The sequence below is a fragment of the Balaenoptera acutorostrata genome, chromosome 4 (genome assembly GCF_949987535.1).
Source record: "Balaenoptera acutorostrata chromosome 4, mBalAcu1.1, whole genome shotgun sequence".
Lineage (NCBI taxonomy): Eukaryota > Metazoa > Chordata > Mammalia > Artiodactyla > Balaenopteridae > Balaenoptera > Balaenoptera acutorostrata.
The window spans coordinates 103,687,960-103,712,432 of record NC_080067.1 but is presented as its reverse complement, the minus strand read 5'-3'; the positions used below and the strand labels follow the sequence as shown (position 1 = coordinate 103,712,432).

Genomic DNA, 24,473 nt, shown 5'->3' with positions numbered 1-24,473 from the left:
CAGTAGCCTAAAAACCTGCTGACCTGCTGATGATCTTAGTACATGTTCTACCTGCCAGACAGATTAAAGATTTCTTTTAAATACTCATTTCCAAATTACTTGTTTAACAACTTTATTTTATAACTGCCTGGAGCTACTCCTGGATTTTTACATATCTAATAGTAATGTGTTCATCAATATAGTATCTCAGTATAGAGATGGTCATTTGCAAGGAAGCAAACAAGAGCTAAAAATACTAGTGTTTCTCTCCAGATGAAAACCTTGGGTAAGTGAACCCACTATACGCAGAGGTCTGTGCAATTACAAGGAAGTAGCAAACTTGGTGGCCCCAGGCAAGGAAGGGAAACAAATATTTTTTGAGTTCCTACTTGTACTCAGTGCTGTGCTGAGTAGAAGTACTCATAGCATCCTTGCAGGCTAGCATTCTTATTTCTTATGAGAGAAAACTGAAGCTTGGCGGGTCACGTAGCCCCTCCCAAGATCTCTCATTCTAGGCCTTCCTGGTTCCAGGGCCTTTCCCCCCTCAAGGAGCTCCTGATCCAGTTGAAGAGATAAATGTGCATAGGATGAGACTGACAACATGAGGCAGTAAATGCCAAGGTCCAAACAAGCACTTCTAAGTCCTATAGGAGTTGAAATGAGGGAGAGGTTGTTATGGTGGCTGAATCTGCAGGGAAGGCTTTACAGAGGAAAGGATCTTTAACTGATCTTTGAAGTATGGGTAGGATTAAAATAGGATCTTCGAAGTGTGGAGATGTGAGAAGAGCATTCAGGAATGGGACAACAGCTGAATCAAAAGCAGGCAGGCAGATACATGGGGTATATCCAAAGGAGACAATAAGTAGTCAATACGTGTTGAGGTTAAGAGCCCCTATTGCAGACTCAAATCTATGGATGCAAATCCCAGGTCCAGCAGCTTACCAGCTCTGTGACTTGGCAAGTTTCTTAACCTTTCTAAAACTGTTTCTTTATCTGAATGACAGGGATAGTAATAGCACCTACCTCAAAGGATTGTTATGCCAATAAAAAGCTAAACACAGTGAGTGTTACAACTTAAGAACTCAACAAGTACTAGTTATTACTTTTATTAAAGAGACCACTTTTCTTGGTTGGAGACTTCGTGGGCTGTGGTAGCCTGTGCTTCAGTTGGAAAGAAAGTCCGATTTTGGAGGCAGGCCCTTGCACGGTGATTGGCTGGATTTTTGTCCTGCGGCCCTAGGAGGGTGTTGAAAGCGAAGGAGCAGATGAGAGGTGCTCATAGTCGATCTGTGAGACGCGGAGGCGGGAGAGGTCGGCTGGGCAGCTGGAGAGGCCAGGGATGCGCCCTCCCTCTCCCACAGCTCTGAGCCAAAGACTCACCTCTCCCCTTCCTGGATTCCACATGTTTTGTATGTGTCTCCAGGTCCCCCAGGCAACAGGGCCACTCTTCTCCATATTTAATATTTAAAAGAGAGAGAGAGTGAGAAAACGAAGTTGTCCAGATTGTTGAAATTATATGTCTACAGAGTTGTGAAAACTCACCATGAAAGCTTATTTCATCTAAGGAGTGGAAAAATCCTTTAAGGAGCTGTTGATTTATTTATAATACTAATGAAAATAACTCTTCTGATTCTGATTGGATGAATGGCTTAATATTCATTGACTACAGATGTTAGGCTACATACAAAGTGTTTAAAGAGAACAATTCCAGCACTCCAAAAACTGAAAGTCTAACCAAGCAAGACAAATGGCACGTAACTCATTTTATGTAGCTGTTTATGACTTAAGATGTTTATATATATGATATATTAAGGAGAGTTTCCAAACATCAAAAGATATTCCATAACATTGGGATCAGTACACTTACAGACAGAATTGTATTGTTTTATTTAATAAGGAAAGGGATTTTCTAATTATAAGAGCCTTTGTAAAATGCAAAAAGGTACAGAAAAGAAAATAAGTCACTTTAGAGGTAATGTCTTGTTAGTTAATATTAAATATATTTCCTTTCAGTCTTTTTTCTATGCATTTATCTATATATTTTTATAAATGGAGATCATACTGCATATCATAACTTTATAACCTGTCTTCTCTACTTAATATATCTCATGAGAACTTTGCTTGTCATGAAATAGTTTTAATCTTTCATTTTTAATGGCTGCATAATATTCTATTGAGTTTTTTTCCAGTTTTGTTGAGATATAATTGACATATAACATTGTATTGGCCAAGGTGTACAACATGATTTGGTATATGTGATGTGTAAAATGATTACTACAGTACGTTTAGTTAACATCAGTCACTTCATATCGTTACAATTTTTTTTCTTGTCATGAGAACTTTTAGGATCTACTCTCTTAGCAGCTTTCACATATACAGTACAGTATTGTTAACTATACTCACCATGCTGTACTTTACATCCCCAGCACTTATCTTATAACTGAAAGTTTTTACCTTTTGACCACCTTCATCTATTTCTCCCACCTCTTACCTCTGGCACCCAGCACCAATCTATTCTCTGTACCTATGAGTTCATTTTTGTTTTTTGGTTTTTTTTAGATTCCACATATATGGAAGATCATACAGTATTTGTCTTTATCTGACTTATTTCACTTAGTATAATGCTGTCAAGGTCCCTCCATGTTGTCACAAGTGGCAGGATTTTCTTCTTTTTTATGGCTGAATAATACTGCTCTGTGTGTGTGTGTGTGTGTGTGTGTGTGTGTGTGTGTGTGTGACATATTCTTTATCCATTCATTTGTCAATGGACACTTAGGTTGTTTCCAAATCTTGGCTTTTGGAATTAGTGTAGCAGTGAACATGGGAGGTGCAGATACCTTTTCAAGACAGTGATTTCATTTCCTTTGGATATATACCCAGAAGTGGAGTTGCTGGGTCATAGGGTAGTTGTATTTTTAATTTTTAGAGAAACCTCTATACTGTTTTCCATAATGACTGCACAAATTTACAATCCCACCAGCAGTACACAAGTTCCTTTTTCTCCACATCCTTGCCTGTACTTGTTATCTCCTGTCTTTTTGGTAACAGTCATTCTAACAGGTATGAGGTGATAGCTCATTGTGGTTTTGATTTGTGTTTCCCTGATGGTTAGTGACGTTGAGCTCCTTTTCATGTACTTATTGGCCATTTGGATGTCTCCTTTGGAAAAACTGTATATTCAGTTCCTCCACCCATTTTTAAATCAAATCATTTGGTTTTTTTTCCCTTGAGTTGTACGAGTTCTTTATACATTTTGGATATTGACCCCAAGTTATATTGGTGTTTAGCAATTCTATTATGGTAGGATATTTGGGTTGTTTCTAATTTGTTTTGCTATTATAAGTAATACACAGTGATCATCTTTATAAGTAACTATGCTTAAGTTTCTGGTGTTTTATTGGGATATGCCAGAGAAGGAGAATTATTTTATCAAACAGTAAGCATTTTAAAGCTCCTATTATATAATGTCCAGTTGCCTTCCAGAGAGGCTGTACCTGTTTGCTGTCCCATCAGCAGTCAATTATTTTTAAGGGAACACTGTCAACCCACTGTCTTTCTTAATTTCCATCATTTTTAATTTACAGAGAGAGTTTTAAATAAGAGGCATCGTAGTTATAAGAAGCATGAAAAAGTCTTTAGGGCAGAGGGGAAATTATTGAAATAACCAGTATTGAGGGGAAGTGCTGCAGGATAAAGGAAGGCTTCATTATGTTTCCAGGTGTGATAGCTTGGGGCAGTGGGCAGAACGTGTGGAGTGGGAAAAACTAACTGCCCAACTCTGAGACCCCTGAGGAACAGACAATCCCTGAGGTCCCCTCCAGCCCCACCCTCCATAATTGTCTCTAGATAGACAGGGAGACAGCAGGAATGAGTCCTTAAGTGGTTTACCAGTCTCCTCAAAGGATAGCAGGCTTTGAATAGAGCCCATTCATCTTAACTTTCTTTTTTGCCTGAAATTAACCTCCCAACCCTGTCCTCATCCTTCTGCCGACTCACCTCTTCAGAGTCATGCAGACTCTGTTGGACTCAACTCCTCTGAAGGGTCACTATCCCAAATTGCAGGATATGTCTTATCAAATCCCTGTCGGGAATGACACTTTACCCTCTGGGGCTTCATGAAATGGAGGCTTGGGATTGATTCTTTGCCAGAACTTGAGCATTTCACGAGCTTAGCAAGAGCAGCTTCCCTTCTTCCCTGAGAATCAGTGATAAGATTGTAAGGAGAGTAAGTCTCTGAGTGCTGCATTTGTTTTCCATCAGACAGGGACAGCACTTAATGTGCAGAGATTAGTTGCTGGGGGAGAAAAGAGCAAATGAGGCAAAAAAGCAACCAGAGGAATAAAAAATCATTTTAATAAGCTTATGTCATAAGTTCTTTAATGTAGCAACTCTCTCCCTGTCTCTTTCAGGTGGCCTTAATTTGAACCCCTTAAAGTTTCTGGTTTTTGACTGGAATTGGAGAGATCAGAAGTTGAGAAGGATGATGGACATTCCCGAGGTACCATGTAACTAGCAATCCAGCAATTGCCTTTAATCTTTTTTTTTTTTTTTTTTCAATCTGAACTTGAGTTCAAACACAGCAATAAAGTCTTTGACATGGGGAACCAGCACATTCTGGCCTTTGAAATGACTTCTTTTAACTCTGAAGTAACTACAATTATAGAGGCCATCTCACCCCTTACATATAACTGTATCCTTTCCATGTGTTTTATAGGAATCAGCTTTTTTTCTTCATTAAATGACCAGTGTCCTCTGCCCCACTGGGGACCACATCTATACTGCATCTTTGAGAAACAGGAAGATCTAGAGGACTTGGCATATTTCCCTGTGCCTTGTTTTAGAGACACAATCATCTTTGCCTTTTCATCCTTATAAATGCACTTGGAGGTGGGGGAGCACAAACTTGCCTCATTACCTGCATCTCCACATACCCAAAAACCCACTTACTTAAATTAGAGGGCTATTTTGGTTTTGGGGAGTGGGGAAATTTTTTTGATGTCTCAATGGATTAAAACCGACTGAATACTGAATAGCAACAGCATTAGCTCATTATATATTTATGAAAGTAATCCATTATCATCATAATATGAAAAATTGAGGGACTTCCCTGGTGGCACAGTGGTTGAGAATCTGCCTGCCAGTGCAGGAGACACGGATTCGAGCCCTGGTCCGGGAAGATCCCACATGCCGCGGAGCAACTAAGCCCGTGCGCCACAACTACTGAGCCTGCACTCTCAAGCCCGTGCACCACAACCACTGAAGCCTGTGTGCTCTAGGGCCCACGTGCTGCAACTACTGAGCCCGCATGCTGCAACTATGGAAGCCTGCGCGCCTAGAGCCCGTTCTCCACAACAAGAGAAGCCACCGCAATGAGAAGGCTGCACAGCACAACAAAGAGTAGCCCCCGCTCGCCGCAACTGGAGAAAGCCCACATGCAGCAACAAAGACCCAACGCAGCCAAAAATAGATTTTAAAAAATAATTAAAATTTTTAAAAAAAGAAAGAAAAATTTATTTGCCACCCACCATGGTATCATGTGACTAATCTTTCAATCTAGCCTGATGCTTAGAAGTAGCTATTGGAGAGAATAGGGTTGTGCAGTAATAAACACGGCTGCCAGTCACCAACCAGAAATAAATCACGGCAGTAACTATCAAAGAAGCTTGCAATCATTCCTCCAAACATGTTGAATGAATTAATTTACTATATAAAACTATATCCTCAGAATGACCAAACCTGATTATAATTGACTGGCGAGTTAAGCTAAAAACCATTTTCTCAGTTCCCAGCACACACACATACACACACACACACATATACACAGTCTCCTGAACTGACTGGTTTTTTGTTTTTTTTTTAATAAATTTATTTATTTTTGGCTGCATTGGGTCTTTGTTGCTGCCCGCGGGCTTTCTCTAGTTGCGGCGAGCGGGGGCTACTCTTTGTCGCGATGCGTGGGCTTCTCATTGCGGTGGCTTCTCTTGTTGTGGAGCACAGGCTCTAGGCGCACGGGCTTCAGTAGTTGTGGCACAAGTGCTCAGTAGTTGTGGCTTGCGGGCTCTAGAGTGCAGGCTCAATAGTTGTGGCGCATGGGCCCAGTTGCTCCGCGGCATGTGGGATCTTCCCAGACCAGGGCTCGAACCCATGTCCCCTGCATTGGCAGGCGGATTCTTAACCACTGCGCCACCAGGGAAGTCCCCTGACTGGTTTTTTAAAACTAGTTTAACCAACTTGATGTCAGGCACGTGAGGTCATATTTGATTATTTCAGTTATAATGTTAAACCTGAGTAAACCATGACTAGTTTTCTAATTATAATAATGAGGGAGAAATAGTATTCAAAAAAACGGTTTTAACCCATACTTATTTTTATTGTGATTATGTCATTATTAACAGTTATCCTGCATTAAAGTATTGTGTATAGTCTATACGCACACTTTGGATATCTTGAAAAAGATTTTTCTATGAGATTTTATGTTGAATGTTGTACAAAAAAAAGGACATCTTAATGAAATTGATGTCTTATATAGTACCGCTTCCTTTACTTACGTAAATATTTCAACTCTGAATAAAATGCAGGTTTTGCTCTTCCTGATTCTGGCCATAACAGCTGCATAAATACCAGGGACTCCAGATGGTTGAATTTATTCACCAAGACCATCTTTTCTTGATCTTAACCTTTTTTTTTCTTTTCTCTCACTTAGATAAGAAAGGAGGTTTTTGAAATTCTGGAAATGGGAGTCCTCAGCCTATGCAAGTCAGAATCTTTGAAGCTGGGCCTTTTCTAAGTCTGGGTCCTAATGAAAATTCCTGTTTTCGTGGTGGGATTTGCATGGCTCTGGCCCATTGCAAGCAGTTGGTAAATATCAGCTATTGTTTTATTAAGTTGATTGTATCACCAGATGGATCACTGGGAATCTTAGGTGGGGATTCTTTTACAAAAATGAATCTGTCCTTTGCCAACTCCCTTGTATAATAAAGTATCACTGGCTTGTGTGTGGTTTTTGTTAAGCAGACTGAGTTTTTCTTTCACCAACTGGCTTCTGATGTGACTGTACAAGAGAGGGAAAGAGCATCTGGGCAGCCTCAGGCAAGCGCCTTCCCTCTCTGAGCCTGTTTCATCAGCTGTGAAATGGGAATACTGTCTTGCAGGATTGCTGAGGATTTCATGAGATGCTATGTGTGGAACAGATTTGAAACTGTGACGCCTAGTCCCAGTGTGAAGGGTGGCGGTGGTACTACTGGTGGCAAGAGCTGCAAGGATATGCGGCACTTTGTAAACAAATAAAAGACAACAATGTAACTACAACTCTTATTCATTTATTTAATTCTTTGTTTTGAGATAATTTCACACTTACAGAAAAGTTGCAAAAATAGTATAAAGAATTTCCATATTCCCTTCCCCTAGCATCCCCTAATGTTAAGGTCTTGTATAACTATAGTACAGTTATCAAAACTAAGAAATCAACATGGGTACAATACAGTTAACTAAACTACAGACTTTATTTGGATTATACCAGTTTTTCCACTGATGTCCTTTTTCTATTCCAGGATCCAGTGAAGGATCCCACATTGCATATAGTTGTCATTCTCCTTAGTTTCCTAAGAAGAATATATATAGTCTGTCACAGTTAATCATTAAAATAGTTCTAGAGGAAACATCTTATTATTTATATTTTATAGATGATTAAACTGAATCTCAGAAAGGACACACACTACTTTAAGTAGCAGAAGCAGAAGTCAAACCCAGATCTCCTATATTCACTTCAGGACACCATGGCTATCTATCTGGGGAGTCTGGCATATATAACAAATGAGATAATAAAGCAAACAGATGCCATTACTGGTATATGAAGTTCCACATTCAGATATTGTGAAATGTTAAAGGAGTTCAGCAGCGTAGCACATCACACTCCGGCAAATCACATGCTTCCACACACCAGCGACTTGCTGTTTGTGTACCTCTGTGGGCTAGAAGCCACACATGGGGATTCAAAGGATAGGGGAACACGTTCCATCCTGCAGGACTCTGGCTCAAGCTCAACAAGTTAAAGGAAAAAGAAAGCCACCACAGCATGAGAATTCATTCAAGCTATAGCTAAACTTAGCCCTTTGGGGGCTGACCCTCCCCCAAGTAAGAGAGAATTCCGCCTTCCAACTGAAACATCGGCTCTTCCTGCCTGATGACCTTCAAACTGTGACATCGGCTCTTCCTGGTTCTGTGGCAGCTTTTGGCCTTCAAACTCAAACTGGAGGAACATCAGCTCTGCAGATTTTGGACTTACCAGCCTCCTCTGTAATCACGTGAGCCAATTCTTTATGATAGATCTATATATACATTTAGATCTATTGGTTCTGTTTCTCTGGAAAACCCTAATATACTCCTGTGAAGCACCTTTTAGTTTGGGATTTTGGTTAGGTTGGTTTTGTTGTTTTACAAAAAGCCTAAGAAATACTGTTCTTGATTTGTTACTGTCATGACCCTTCTGGTAGGTGTTACGTATGTACTATAATCACACCGAATGACGGAACAAGTACCTAGATTGCAAACATACCCGATATTTTGTAGGCCAACTCTGCACACATAATCTAATCTCACAGGCTGTTACTGCCTTTTAAACTCAAGTTCTTGACCATGTTTATTTAGTTAAACAAATAGTAGATGTGAACTAGGAGTGTTCACTGCCGTCTTCTCACACAGATCTGTCTGATACCAACAGCCATACTCGTCACCACCTCCAAGCCAGATTCAAATGGCTCGCTGAAAAGTCCCCATTGGTGTTCTGCTTTTTTTCCAGTTTTGCAAGGGAAAGCTTTGACTCTGAATTGGAAACCTCCCAGAGTAAGTAATTGCATTTGTTTTGTATTCTTTTAAACTAGGTAGATTTGCCAAAGTCATTGTCTTCTTTAATACAAAAATAGTCCAACATGGCTTCTCTGCTGAATGTTAATAAAAAAAGGAAAATTAGAAGCTCACATGCTACCTAATTTTTTTTAAATCCTAATTCTACATCTTAAATGCATCTTGAAGAGGAAGTAATTATTAATAGCGTAATGAAAATGATGTTAGTGGATTTCGAATAAGTGAAAAAAAACACAATAATACCATATTGCAATATTGAACATTTAAATGATTATCTATTTTGCTCTCCCTTTCTCTTGCATCATTTGGGCTACTTCAAAGCGCGTGCTTGAGGAAAGGTTAGGAGATGTTTTTCATCTACACTTTCTGCCAGAGCCTTTCTTATGGATGAAAAAATTGGAAACTACTGAGATTAGTCTCCTGTGTTCTGCAATCCCTGTTTGCTTCTCCCTTCCTCATTATCACAAAGAGCAAAGTTAGCTGTAATCTGAGAGCATTTTCCCAACTTCGTTTATATTCACGTTAAGGGACAGCCACATTTGGGAAAAGCTGACAGCACTCACTTCTATTATTTGTATTAATCTTGAAGGATTTGGGCAAGTTCTCAAGGATAAATCCATTTTCCCCCTTTCAGGAAGGGTTGCCTCGAATTAGCCACCACGTCCCAGAAATAGCCCATTGTAACTGCTTCCCAATGTTGCCAGATGTTGGTTTATACAGACCTGCTGGGGACTGTTCCTCCTAGGTATGGCAGTTAGCACAACAAGCTTTTTGAGCCTAAGTAAATATACCCAACAATGGCTGATCGAAGGGAGCTGTGCTGCTGCTGAATATCGGGTCTGGTTAAGAAATAATTCCAGGAACAGAAAGACTTCGCGAGTGCAAAGGAGGAGTCACGTAATTCTCAGTATTACCATTATGTGGTATTACGCTGAGCAGTAATGTTATAAATGTCTCAGAAGTATATCTGGGTCACCCGCAGAACCACCATGAAGAGGATATCCCAGGACTGCCAGTCCGGATTGCCAGACAACTGTGCCGTGAAGCAGCAGCAGTTGCCCGCCTACCGGCTACAGCTCTCAGCCAACAAAATCCTCTCCGGCTTTTTTGCCACAGGCGTGTTCTGCCTTGGAGTGGGTGTCATCCTTCTGTTGTCTGCAAAGACCATCAAGGAAGTAGAGGTGTGTCCCATCTGACTTTTTTGCTGCAATTTCTAAGAATTTTCAGCTTTGGGACTATAAGGAGTGGTCAGTTTGAGAACCCAGCCCCTCGACAGGGAAGTGGATGAGACTGGAGCATCCCTTTTTCAGCTGGCAGGTGCAGATGGTGAAAGAGCCTCTATGTGGTGGCTTTATTCATCCCTTCTCCCTCTGGAGGACAATCACTCTCACACTGGTCAGTTCAGCCACATTTGTTTACAGGGGCCTGGCAAAGTCAGGAGCTTTTTATGCTGTCAGAGTACCGAGCAAGTGACTGGTGGAGGCGGGAGGAGAGGCAAGACCAAATGACTGCCAGGGACCCGTGAATCATATTGATAAAAAGAGCGAAGAGCCAAAGATATAGGTCTTCAATTTTGCCCCACTTTCAAGCATTGTGTCTTTCCCTTTGCAAATAAATTCCATCTGAGATCATCGCTTTAATCCAGGAAAGGCAAGAACACAAATCTTTCTGGCCTCTAAAGGATACTTAGCAAAATAAACCAAGTTCTACTCAGAGTGAGAAAAGCGGAAGTTGAGCAGTGAACCCCTCAGTTACAAGCCTTTTGCCGATTTGACAACAAGCTGTTGGAGGATGAGAAGCCCAGTAGCTGGTCTGGGGAGGGGGAGCTCAGATCTGGTCTGAGGCCGCATTTGGTCTAATAAATTAAGTAAATGTTTCATGCAAATCAGCTCTGAGCAGGTTATGCGACATCCCAGACCGTATGACCTCCACTCTGAAGGCAGCCGTGGAAAGCTCATCTATTCCCTCTCCCCACATAGGCTAGTGGCAAAATTACCATGAAGGCCAAGTCTGTCAACCCTGATTTAACGTTCATGAGTGTCTGAAGGTGCTCAGAGTTCTTCTGGGTGTGTAGATGAGTAAGGTTTGTAAGAGTTGAACTCCATCCTCAATGAGCTAGTGATAGAGTAAGTAAGGTAGTGTGTGCGAAGAACGGAGAGCTCAGCCACGGCTGGCTTGTTTGCCATATCCACAACCCCTTCCTTGCACGTCACCAGTGCATAATAGGCCCACACTTACTGAAAGAACGGATTATGGCAAATAGCGAGGACTTCAAAGAAGAAAATTGCATTTCAGGTCCCACTCCTCCTACCGACACATACTGCTCTCTTGCCTTTCCATGGAAATTTTCTGTACCCCACCCTCCAGCTCCTGGCAGGTGCCCCTAAGTCCTCTTGAGCCCTCCAGTGTGGTAATGTAAACCACCAGGCGCCACCAAGTGACAAAGGCAAAATGGCAGGAGGGAAGTAAACTTGCCTTGTTGAAGGCGATAGCAAAGTAATTGGCTTACAAGGTTGATATTCATTTCCATAAAGTTCATCCTGTTTACTGTTCTATTTTCTCCTTCACCAACCCCTTTCTGGTTCTTCCCCTCCCCTTCCCATGTCCTTCCAGCTTCCTCCCTTCTGGGCACCCATCCCCACCCTATATGAAGTGCAGCCTCCATTAAGAGACAGCAGTTGCTGAATGGTGTCACCTTAGCGATGTGAGGAGAACCTCACTCCATGGTTGGCCAAGGCCACTCTGCAAACAACTTTCAACAGAATGATTTTATCATGATGTTAAGGGGATTTTCCAATTGACTTTTCTTTTAAGCCACTTCAGATAGGACTGTTTCTAACACTTTGCTTTTATACAGGAAAATCAGAAACCACCCATAGAGGGCGATCCTCTTTTGCACATGGAAGTGTTTTGTTGTAATGGGTGGTAAGATGAAGTGTGTATCCCACGCCAGTGTAGTCAACACACACCTAGTAGAAGAGCTCTGAGCTGGCTTTCCTCTTCTCACTTAGCCCTGGGGCACAACGAGAAAGTGCCCTTTTTGCAGTTTACTTTAAGCAAGAATGATAATTCCTGCCTTTCCAAAATTCTGTGAGGACCAGACTATGATCTTTGCTGTCATTTTAGAGCTATAGGTTTGAGCAGCAAAAGTAGACAGTAGATCAAAGACATGTTTCCCTCGTAAAATGTTTAGAGCTAGAAAGCACCTTGGATATCATCTACCCAAAAATTACTTGATCATGAAAGACATTATTTTCTAATTCAGCGTTGATAGGACTCTCTCAAGAATCCATGGAGTAGTGTGTATACTACTAAAATGACCTCACAAATCAATTAATTGCTAGCCAAAATGATGCTGATGAACAAAATGTGGGCCCTGGAAGTTAAGTATTTAACTCAGGATCAGAGACTGGCTGAACTAGCACCCGTTGCCTCAGTCACAGTTCAGTGTGCTGTTGATAGGTCTCAGTTAGATACAGCCCTGTTCTTTAATGCTTTTAAAAAATTAGAATGCAGTGTCACTAACAGAAAAGGCATCAGTATTTTTAAAAATAATAGTTCAAGTCTTGCTGCATACTTAAAGAATGATTTAAGTAAATATAAGCATCTAAGTACAATTAAGTAGCCTTTTGGCTAATCTTTAATTTAGTATTCACACTTTACCTCTTTGACTTCCAAGCACCCAGTGGCTTTGCAAGCATTCAAAATTCCTTCTTTCTTTCTTGTTACTCTTCTCTCCCAAAGAATCTAAAATCCCATTGGCAATTTACCGAAGAGAAAGCCAGTCACTTGCTTCCCTGTTCCTTTCCCATTCCCAGACGTTTCTGATGACTCCTCAACACAGTGAGGAAAAAGCAGAAGCGACCAGCAGCACCTCACAGCCAGCCCTGGGAGCCTGGGATGAGCGTTTCCTGGAGCGGAAGGGAAACGCACAGCCTCGTGGCCTTTCTCTGAGCCCCCCTTCCCCACTCTCCTTCCAGTTCCATCTTCACATAACTGAGTCCTTGAGCCAGAGCTCACAGGATTTGCCCATTCGGGACACACTATCCTTTTTTAAAGAGTCCACTTATACTATTTTGCACAGAATTTGACTTTTAAAAAACAATATCACAACATTTTAAAAACAATTGCTTCACATACATCGATAACTCTACATTTTGGAAACACTTCTTTTTTCTATGTTTGGTCATTTTTAATAACTTCCTCTAGATACCATGTAGAACAATTCACTAGTATAAATATTTTCCATACAATAAAATGGAAAAACAGTGAAGTGACTTTCCCATAACGCTGATTAGACTCAGGCTGCAGGCCCAGTTCTCATGAGTCACTGACTAATATTTTCCTAATGGTAACTTTTTATGATGGAGGCATAAGGCTTCATCACAGCAGGTTACATAAATATGTAGTAGAAACCCTGAACTCCAGGTAAGTGGCAAAATGCAGCTGGGTCCCAGAATGAAAGGCTGTAAGGAGACCCACTCGTCCCACACATCCGCAGAGCTGCCCTTGGTTCATGTCCCAGATAGCGCGCCCTTGACCTAGAAAGCTTGGAGACTTTGATGGACTCAGGACTTTAATTTTAAGATATGTACTCACATCCCTTTTTAATTAATAATTATTATTTTCCCTGCCTGACAGATTAATTACACAGAAAAATGTGCAAATTGTGCAAAACTACGGGAAAATGCTGCTAATTTTGACAAAGAATGCAACTGCTCTATTCCCTTTTTCCTTCCAGAGACAATGAAGGTAAGTGAGATTCAAGAGCCTTCAATTGGCTATACGCTGCTTTACTCCTATTTAACATGTGGCAGTAAATTCATGATCTCCACCAAATGCTTTCCAAAACTGAAAATACAAGAAATAACGCAGGGTGGGAATGGGGGGGCAGGGATCTTATAAAGTACTGAGTTCATGTGCGACTCTCCCCCCCCCCACCCCCTTTTTTTTCTTTGGAATTTCATTCTTCTCCTTGTGTCTAAATTTCCAGATTCTTTACCCACCCAACTTTGTAACAATTCTTAACATCAATCAAACAGGTGCTATGCCAAATGTCAACACAGGAGGGGACCATAGAAATCACTGAATCTAACCACTCATTTTACAGTGAGAAGATTAATGGGTTGAGAGGTTAAGTGACTTGGCCAAGGTCACACAGTGAGTTAGTGTCAAAGGTCACACACCTGGGACTCTCCTTGCGTCCTCCCCTCCTAGTCATTCTACACGTGCAGTTGCCTAATCCCTAAGGCGACTCTTGGCCTGGCTGTCAGGCACTGTGAGAAATGCCACAGAAATATTAAGAGACATCCCTGCTTTTGGGCTGATTAAAGTCTCATGTTAGTCCAGGTCCTCTGAGAAGCAGATGCCAAGACAGGATTAGACATGCCAGAGATTTACTGGGGGAACTGCCTGCGAGGGAAAATATGGAGGAAGCTGGAGGAGGCTGGGAGAGCTGTCAGACCACAACACAGCTCTGACCCCTGGGAAGGAGAGGGAAGCAGAGTAGGAAGGAAGGAGGGACAGAGGGAGAGGAGGGTAGAGAGATGGGGAGGAGGGGAGGGAGGAGGGAAGACAGGTCTTAGACTGCAGAGTATTCTTAAGAAAGTTTCAGCAAGCCCAACAGAGAGTCCTTGCCTCAGTATCCCTATTGCTGAGCCGTTGTCTGGGAGCAGCAATGGGAAGCATGGCCTTGGTGCAAACATAGGATGACCTCAGAGCACAGCAGCCGCGTCCACCCCTCGATTACGCTCCCTGCAGTAGGAGATCAAGAGGCACCTTTTCAGGGCCACCACAGTCTTACTAGGTAGCAAAGACTTAATGAAATGAAAATGTATTTCGAGACTTCCCTGGTGGCGCAGTGGTTAAGAATCCTCCTGCCAATGCAGGGGACACGGGTTCGAGCCCTGGTCTGGGAAGATCCCACATGCCGCGGAGCAACTAAGCCCGTGTGCCACAACTACTGAGCCTGTGCTGTAGAGCCCATGAGCCACAACTACTGAAGCCCGCCAGCCTAGAGCCCGTGCTCCGCAACAAGAGAAGCCACAGCAATGAGGAGCCCATGCACCGCAACAAAGAGTAGCCCCCGCTCGCTGCAACTAGAGAAAGCCCGCGCAGCAACAAAGTCACAATGCTGCCAAATAAATAAATTTATAAAAAAAAGAAAATGTATTTCCTGAAACTTTTCAAAGGTCCTGTCCTGTCCTCTGGACTCCGCACCTCTCCTCCCGCAGCACCTCCTCCCTAACCTGACCCATCTCCCCTTCTTCCCCTGCATAGATGACTCTGCATGGGATGTTTCACGTGCAGGCAGGCCTTCTCTTGAGCTTGTCACTGAACATCCCATCCTCAAGGCCCTGCTTCCTCCCCATACCAGACTCATCGTCATCTCCTGAAAAACCCTCCTTACTTCCCTTTCTGGGAAAGATCCCATCACCAAGACTCAAAATTTTCCTCCTTGACTTTACCCCGCCCACTCCTTTCTCATCCAGACCTCTGATGTGTGACTACTGTTCTGCAATCCCTGTCTCTCCCAACCACTTTCTCACTCCATTTTCTTGGCGTCGCCCCAGTTCAGTCCCTCCTGATCTAGTATCACAGCAACCTTAACTGCACATCTAGCCTTTGGCTTCTCCTACTTTTAGCCAGTTGTTATTTGCCAAATCAGTAGACCACACCCTGTCCCCCAAAATGTGCCCTCTTTCAGATTACTTTTCAATACCTGAGGCCCAGCCACCTTTTTCATCTTTATCCTTGCAGGAGACCTTGTACTCCTGCCAAACTGACCAACTTGCTTTTCCATGATGCAACTCTTTATGTTCCTGATGTTCTTTTGCCTAGAAAGTCTCCCCTCTCACTCCCACCTGTAAGATCTCACTTGTTTTAAGCCACTAATATCCAAACACTTCCTTGAGCCTCCTTTCCACTCATGTCTCCAGCAAGAATTTGCCCACATTTGTATCCTGAGAAGGCTGTTTCAACTCTTCTTATGGACTTACAATCGCCCATATAATATCCTGTAGACTCATTTCCTCTATTCACAGGAACCTCCCTGAGGAAAGGGACCATGCTTTACATGCCACACCACACAACTACACATCCAGACGTATCTGCACTACATACTCAACCTTCCCACCTGTTACCACAGGTGAACCACCCATGCTCCCATCTGAAGGCTCACCTCTCCTCTTGTGTGATAGATGCCAGCCTTTCTTGCCTCTATAAGGGCTTAACTCAGCAGTTGTCACCTCTCTATATCATCAAATTTTCTCTCTACTGGATCATTCCCATCAGCACACAAACATATTATTTGACCTATCTTTTAGAAAACAAAAACAAAGCACTCTTCTATCCTCCCAAATTTCCCTGCCCGCTATCTGCCTATTTCTTTCCTCCCATTAGCAGGGAAACTCCTCAGAGGAGTCATCTCTCTTGGGTATTTCCAGTTCCTCTCTTCTCATTCACAAAGACCCACCCATGGCCCTAACACTCAGTGACATTGCGGGGTTACCAATGACTTCCTTGTGGATAAATCCAGTGCTCCATCCTCAGTGCTTTGTCACCCACTGGACACAGGCAATCACTCCCTCGTCCTTGACATGCTTTCTTCTCTTGGCTTCCAGGAGACCTTACTCTCTTGGTTTTCCCCCTTGCTCTCTGGCTGCCCTTCTTTTTTTTTTTTAATTAATTTATTTATTTTTGGCTGCGTTGGGTCTTCGTTTCTGCTCATGGGCTTTCTCTAGCTGTGGCGAGTGGGGGCTTCTCTTGTTGCGGAGCACGGGCTCCAGGCGTGCGTGCTTCAGTAGTTGTGGCATGTGGGCTCAGTAGTTGTGGCTCGTGGGCTCTAGAGCACAGGCTCAGTAGTTGTGGTACATGGGCTTAGTTGCTCCGTGGCATGTGGGATCTTCCCGGACCAGGGCTCGAACCCATGTCCCCTGCACTGGCAGGCGGATTCTTAACCACTGCGCCACCAGGGAAGTCCTCTGACTGCCCTTCTTTGGTTCCTTTGCTGTTCCTCCTATTTTCCCCAAACTCTTTATGTGGAGATCTGCAGGGCTTTAGTCATGGCCTTCAGTCTTCATCTCCTCTCCGTATACACTCACCTACTTGGAAACATCATCTACCTCCTAGGTTTAAATGCTATCGATTACCAATGCTCTGTTTTCTATCTCAGCTCAATGTTTCTAAAACTGAACTAATATCCACTTCTTCCCCTTACTTACTCTACGCCCATCCCCCAAAAAACCCTATTCCCCCCACAGACAATCTCAGTTGAAAAGAACTCTGTCCTTCTGGTGCTCAGGCTAAAAGCCCAGGGGTCATTCTTGACTCCTTTTGTTCTTTCACACCTTGCATCTAATCCATCCTATTGGTTCTACCTTCAAAATATATCCAGAGTCTGCTCACCTCTGCCCACCTCTGCTGCTACTACCCAGCTCCATGCCACCCTCACCTCTCACCTGGATTTCTACAGTAGCCTCCTATCAGGTCTCCCTGTTGTATCCATGTCTCAATAGAGCAGCCAGAGTGAACGTTTTAAAGTATAAGTCATATCATGTTATTCCTTTGCTCAAAAATCCCGGCAATGGCTTCTCTCTCTACTCAGTGAAAAAGCCTAAGTCCTTACAAGGCCTATGTGATCTGGCTTCTTACTTCCTCCTAACCTCCTCTCTCCATTCTCTTCCCCACCCCCTCTGTGACCACACCAGCCTCCTCATTCCTCAAACAAGTCAGGCATTCTCTTCTTCTCTGTACCTGACATCCACTCGGCTAACTCCCCTGCTGCCTTCAGGTCCTGTTTGGCTCAGCCATCACCTAATCAGGCCTACACTAGCCATCCTATTTCATACTTCATCCTGTCTGCTCACCCCAGCCCTGCACTCCTGATTCTTATTACCTTACTGTAATTTCCATTTTTTCCATAGTACTTATCACCTTCCAACTTACTATATAAATTAACAGTTTATTATATGTATTGTTTATTGTCTGTCTCTCACTATTGTATCCCAAGCACCTATAACTATGCCTGACACCCTGTAGTTGCCCAATTAATGTTTATTGAATGAACATAAGAATCTTTGCTTCCTTCACAGGGGCATAGCACAGTATATTTTACGTGGTAGATACTTAGAAAATGTTTGCTGAAATTTTAAATGAATGGAAAAAAAGATAAAGTGATAAATTATATTGCTTTATGCTCTAGGAAGCTTTGGTTTTATGTGTCCCTTTCCTATTTCCCCCTTGATCCCAGATGAAAGCATGTTGGCATCAGTAATAATCTGAATACATCTGTATCTCTAATCATTTTTGTGAGTAAGTCTGATGTAAATTATGAGAAAATTACTGAGTTGTACTTGAGTTGTAAGTGATATCTATATAAAGTCCCGGGAGAGAAGATTTATATCTGTGCTCTTTTGTTAAAGGTCAAAATTCTAGTTCTCTACAATTGTGTACTTTCTTGCCTTCCACAACTCACCATGCTGCCCCCACAAAGTAAAAGTTAGCGTTGCTTTTTTTTTTTCTTTAAACATTGGATATTTATTTTCTCACAATTCTAGAAATCAGAAGTCTGAAATCAAGGTGTCAGCAGGATTGGTTCCTTCTTGGGGGGCAGAGGGTGCTTAAAATTTTGAAGAAAAAAAATCCAAAAGATAAAACCTTAAAGGGCTTCAAGTTCCCATCTGTCTGTGTCCTTTGAAATCCTAAAGGCAAATAAGTGTTACCAGCTGCTAACCATTCCTTTGAGGCAAAGGCTTTCTCATAAAAATCTAACCAAACTACTCAGGGCAAGCACAGAGCCTTCTGCCCACAAGTTCACACACATTACACACGCTAGATGACAAATCCACGCACGGCTCTCTGCCTTAAACTAGGAATCCTGCACCAAGTACCACGGAAGAAAAGAAACACTATAAAGTGCATTGTGCCTCCAGGGCTAATCAAAAAGATGATGATCTTGGAGGCCTTGTAAAATCTTGGACAAAGAATTATTGAAAAAAGTTTATTAAAACACTTCTGTCTCCAGCATGTGAGTGTTCTCTATTTATTTTGTCATGTTTATATGAGTATATAACTTTGGGTTAGTAGAATGCTCTTTTTAGCTTCCAAGAAAATGTATGGTAAGTTCCATTCCATGGATTTCATATTTTCTGTAGTTATGGGTCATCAGTAGAGGTTCCCTCCTTTGGTGAGGAAATATAATCTGTCATTCCTGCTATGCCTGGCTTGTTCACCTTCACATCCACGCTCTCTGTTTACGATGTTGTAGCCCGCCTCTTAGGGCCCAGCATCTCCCTTTCTCAGTGTTCCAGAGGCTTTTCTCTTACCAGGGACTAAGCTCTTCAGCCTTTCTTGTCTTCTGTAACTGGTCACACTTACCATGACCTTTATTTTCAGCCTAACCTGGGTACCAGCTCCCATCTTCCATACTCATCCTCTTAAAGGTCCTTAGGGCGAGGCCAAATTTGCATAGCATAAAAGAATCAGTTGACTCAGGGAACTGTAAAGGAATACTTTTGTATTTCTAGCACTGAACATAGCACCTGACATATGGGAGGCACTTAATAAAATTTAGGCCTTCATATTTTTAGATGCATACCTTCATTATTTTGGAGGTAGGTAGAATATTAATTATAAATAGCTACCTTCGACATTTACATTTGCATCGTATGTGCTGTTAGTAAAATCTGTATCAAGCCCACTTGGAGAAGTTCTAGGGGGCTTCCCTGGTGGCGCAGTGGTTAAGAATCCACCTGCCAACGCAGGGGACACAGGTTTGAGCCATGGTCTGGGAAGATCCCACAAGCCGCGGAGCAGCTAAGCCCGTGCGCCACAACTACTGAGCCTGCGCTCTAGAGCCCACATGCCACAACTACTGAAGCCCAGGCTCCTAGAGCCTATGCTCTGCAACAAGACGAGCCACCGCAATGAGAAGGCTGCGCACCGCAACGAAGAGCAGCGCCCGCTCGCCGCAACTAGAGAAAAGCCCTTGTGCAGTAATGAAGACCCAATGCAGCCAAAAATAAATAAATAAATAAAAATTAAAAAAAAAAAAAAAAAAAGGAGAAGTTCTAGGGCCTTGATATTTCACCATGAATGTAGAAGCACAATGGTAGCCTGTGAATGGGCAGCCTCATTCGGCAAAATCCATGAAAAGGCCCATCTCTCATGGCCACAAGGCTACTTATTGCTAAGGTGAAAACCACCTTTCTTCTAGATCAGTGAACTATTCCATCTTTTTGTCCATAACAAATGGTTCACCATTTCTTAACCAAGTATAATATGCCACAGTACTGTGCTAGATCCTAGTGATAAAAAGACAACACCGGAGCTGGACACCAAGGAGCTGGGCTTATGTCTTTCACATGGGCAATTGTGAACATGTGCCTAAACATGCTCAGTGGCTCCAACTTTAAATTATGTTTCATGGATTTGCTTTGAGACCATGTGAATTTGATGCTTACCACAACCCCTAGACAAAGCATGTTTCCTAGTATTGCTGGGAAATATTTGTAAAATCAAATTTTATATATTGAGAATACAAAGCCTAGTTATAAAATATTTTCAAGGCAAGAATGTGGTAGCCCTTACAAAAACATTAAAAATAAGTTATGTAGTCATTTTAATAATTTTGTATAGACCAGGATTTTCCAATACTGATTTTTAAAAATAATTTCTTGGGTTTCTATCTGATATAAAGAAACTTTCAGTTCACATCAATATTTTTTGGTACTACTTCTTATATTTTAAAACTCTTGTCCATGTTTATTAATATTTCAGTTTATTTTTCTCTATTCTTACATCTTGCTGTTCTCCTCTACAGGGTAATGTTTATATGTACTACAAATTGTATGGCTTCTATCAGAACCTCTATCGATATATTCTATCCAGAAGTAATAGCCAACTGGTGGGTACAGATGTAAAGGTAAGGCTTTATTTAACTTGGTATAATACTCTTTTTTTTTTTTTTTTAAGCCAGATGGATCTTTCAGTCTAAAAGACAGTATGGAAAATAAACTCAAAAGCTAAGTATTTACAAGACAGAAATGCTCATTTCATTCTTGCGTGACCTGAAGGGGCTGAGTATTCAGGATAACTGCTATTGAGAAGGAGCACTTGCCCTCTTCAGAGCAGGAATGTGAATCTTGTCCAATTAGATGTTTATCCTTTCATGCACCGACCATTTTTTTATTTGACAGCATTTTATATTAAAACCAGATACATATTGGACTGCCCAAGTCTTGGTAATAATGAATGTGTCAGAAGGGCAAATCTTCAAGTACCTTTCAACCACAATTCAGGATTTATGTTTCTCTTAATAAAGTTGATGGCATACTGGAGCTGCTTCAAACAGTACAGTTTTTTGCTTCTTTGAATGACTGACACATCAATTAGATTTCAATATTATTTTCTCATACTTAATTTCTGTAGTTATCTTTAAAGTTGCCCATTTTAGTTGATGGATGCACCAACCATTTTGATAGTAACCTTGAGTGATTGGTCTCAGCCTAGCTCACTCTATATCCACCATTGTCCTTTTTTATAACTGGGGGCTTCAATCAGCCTAGTTTAAGGAAACTGGGCTCTACTTGATTGAATAAAAGCCTTTGGTTTAATGAATATTCTTTCAGACCTAAGATTACAAAATTTAACTCTTGGTAAATGATATTCAGCATGCTGGCAAGAAAAGCTAGAAGGAAACCTTTTCTATACTGGCATTATATAACAGGGTTAACCAAATGGTTTTTAGCAGCCACTCTTTTTAAAATGTATTCTTGTAGTTAGGTGGGTGGATTTCCCTGTGGTAAGTCATCCAACTGTAGACTCACAATTTATGTACTTTTTAGAATATAAGTTACACTCCAATAAGAAAAACCTTTTAAAAATATATTCCACTGTGGGCTTAGTGTGGTATTTAGCACAGCAAGCAAAGTAAAATTTCTTCCTGCAGACATATTTGGTATGCTATGTACTGTTAATGAGGAAAGAAACTACACACACGTGCACGTACACACATACATATCTCCAAAACACAAAAATTTTCTAGTCTAGGTGAGCCAGCAGCCTGGGAACAGCAGGTAGCAGCCCATAATCTCAATGTGTGCCAGTGGATCATCATGGGTTGATTTACACTGCCAGTATTTTCACTTCCAGCATTTTAAGAGATTTTACCAAAAACACTTATTCCTGTATCATTTCTCATCCAGGATGTTAGAAACTGTGCTCCATTCAAAACCTCCCACAATGGGATCCCCATCGCTCCTTGTGGTGCTATTGCCAATAGCATGTTCAATGGTAGGTGTCTTTTCCTATCTCCATCATCTTCCCTTTCATGAGTGTGTGACAATCTAAATATCCAGAAGATTACTCCTGCAGCTGAGTGGCAGTTTATTTTTTTTTAACATCTTTACTGGAGTATAATTGCTTTACAGTGTTGTGTTAGTTTCTGCTGTAAAACAAAGTGAATCAGCTATATGCATCCCCTCCGTCTTGCATCTCCCTCCCAACCTCCTTATCCCACCCCTCTAGGTGGTCGCAAAGCACCGAGCTGAACTCCTGTGCCACGCAGCTGCTTCCCACTAGCTATCTATTTTACATTTGGTAGTATATATATGTCAATGCTACTCTCTCACTTTGTCCCAGCTTACCTTTCCCCCTCCCTGTATCCTCAAGTCCATTCTCTAGTAGGTCTGCGTCTTTATTCCCTTCTTGCCCCTAGGTTCTTCGTGACCATTTTTTTTTTTTTTTTTTAGATTCCATATATATGTGTTAGCATACGGTATTTGTTTTTCTCTTTCTGACTTACTTCACTCTGTATGAGAGACTCTAGGTCCATCCAACTCACTACAAATAACTCAATTTCGTTTCTATTTATGGCTGAGTAATATTCCATTGTATCTATGTTGCACATCTTCTTTATCCATTCATCTCAATGGACACTTAGGTTGCTTCCACGTCCTGGCTATTGTAAATAGTGCTGCAATGAACATTGTGGTACATGACTCTTTTTGAATTATGGTTTTCTCACGGTATATGCCCAGTAGTGGGATTGCTGGGTCATATGGTACTTCTATTTTTAGTTTTTTAAGGAGCCTCCATATTGTTCTCCATAGTGGCTGTACTGATTTACATTCCCACCAACAGTGCAAGAGGGTCCCTTTTCTCCACACCCTCTCCAGCATTTATTGTTTGTAGATTTTTTGATGATGGCCATTCTGACCGTTGTGAGGTGATACCTCATTGTAGTTTTGATTTGCATTTCTCTAATGATTAGTGATGTTGAGCATCCTTTCATGTGTTTGTTGGCAATCTGTATATCTTCTTTGGAGAAATGTCTGTTTAGGTCTTCTGCCCATTTTTGGATTGGGTTGTTTGGTTTTTTTGATATTAAGCTGCATGAGCTGCTTGTATATTTTGGAGATTAATCCTTTGTCAGTTGCTTTGTTTGCAAATACTTTCTCCCGTTCTGAGGGCTGTCTTTTGGTCTTGTTTATGGTTTCCTTTGCTGTTCAAAAGCTTTTAAGTTTCATAGGTTGCATTTGTTTGTTTTTATTTCCATTTCTCTAGGAGGTGGGTCAAAAAGGATCTTGCTGTGATTTATGTCGTAGAGTCTTCTGCCTGTATTTTCCTCTAAGAGTTTTATAGTGCCTGTCCTTACATTTAGGTCTTTAATCCATTTTGACTTTATTTTTGTGTATGGTGTTAGGGAGTGTTCTAATTTCATTCTTTTACATGTAGCTGTCCAGTTTTCCCAGCACCACTTATTGAAGAGGCTGTCTTTTCTCCATTGTATATTCTTGCCTACTTTATCAAAGATAAGGTGACCCTATGTGCATGGGTTTATCTCTGGGCTTTCTATCCTGTTCCATTGATCTATAGTTCTGTTTTTGTGCCAGTACCATACTGTCTTGATTACTATAGCTTTGTAGTATAGAATGAAGTCTGAGAGCCTGATTCCTCCAGGTCCATTTTTCTTTCTCAAGATTGCTTTGGCTATTAGGGGTCCTTTATGTTTCCATACAAATTTTGAAATTTTTTGTTCTAGTTCTGTGGAAAATGCCATGGGTAGTTTGATAAGGATTGCATTGAATCTGTAGATTGCTTTGGGTAGTAGAGTCATTTTCACAATGTTCATTCTTCCAATCCAAGAACATGGTATATCTCTCCATCTATTTGTATCATCTTTAATTTCTTTCATCAGTGTCTTAGAGTTTTCTGCATACAGGTCTTTTGTCTCCTTAGGTAGGTTTATTCCTAGGTATTTTATTCATTTTGTTGCAATGGTAAATGGGAGTGTTTCCTTAATTTCCCTTACAGATTTTCCATCCTTAGTGTATAGGAATGCAAGAGATTTCTGTGCCCTAATTTTGTATCCTGCTACTCTACCAAATTCATTGATTAGCTCTAGTAGTTTTCTGGTAGCTTCTTTAGGATTCTCTATGTATAGTATCATGTCACCTGCAAACAGTGACAGTTTTACTCCTTCTTTTCTGATTTGGATTCCTTTTATTTCTTTTTCTTCTCTGATTGCTGTGGCTAAAACTTCCAAAACTATGTTGAATAATAGTGGTGAGAGTGGGCAACCTTGTCTTGTTCCTGATCTTAGTGGAAATGGTTTCAGTTTTTCACCATTG

The 24,473-nt window shown here is 41.4% G+C and overlaps 2 protein-coding genes across 6 annotated transcripts in view; both read left to right on the top strand.

Moving 5' to 3' along the window:
* The window catches only part of CMSS1 (cms1 ribosomal small subunit homolog), a 392,335-nt gene extending 385,361 nt beyond the window's left edge, over positions 1-6,974 (top strand). For all 5 annotated transcript variants that reach the window (XM_057545049.1, XM_057545048.1, XM_007164041.2 and 2 more), the window contains 2 exons: positions 4,389-4,477; positions 6,683-6,974. In XM_057545049.1, coding sequence (XP_057401032.1) covers positions 4,389-4,477; positions 6,683-6,766 — 173 coding nt within the window. In that variant the 3' untranslated portion in view covers positions 6,767-6,974. The remainder of the gene's footprint in view (positions 1-4,388; positions 4,478-6,682) is intronic.
* Positions 6,975-8,214: 1,240 nt separating this feature from the next.
* LOC102998631 (cell cycle control protein 50C-like) overlaps positions 8,215-24,473 on the top strand; it is a 29,901-nt gene continuing 13,642 nt past the window's right edge. The window contains exons 1-6 of the mRNA XM_057545885.1: positions 8,215-8,282; positions 8,680-8,820; positions 9,824-10,022; positions 13,483-13,593; positions 20,663-20,764; positions 22,047-22,134. Of these exons, the coding sequence (XP_057401868.1) occupies positions 9,831-10,022; positions 13,483-13,593; positions 20,663-20,764; positions 22,047-22,134 (493 nt within the window). The 5' untranslated portion in view covers positions 8,215-8,282; positions 8,680-8,820; positions 9,824-9,830. The remainder of the gene's footprint in view (positions 8,283-8,679; positions 8,821-9,823; positions 10,023-13,482; positions 13,594-20,662; positions 20,765-22,046; positions 22,135-24,473) is intronic.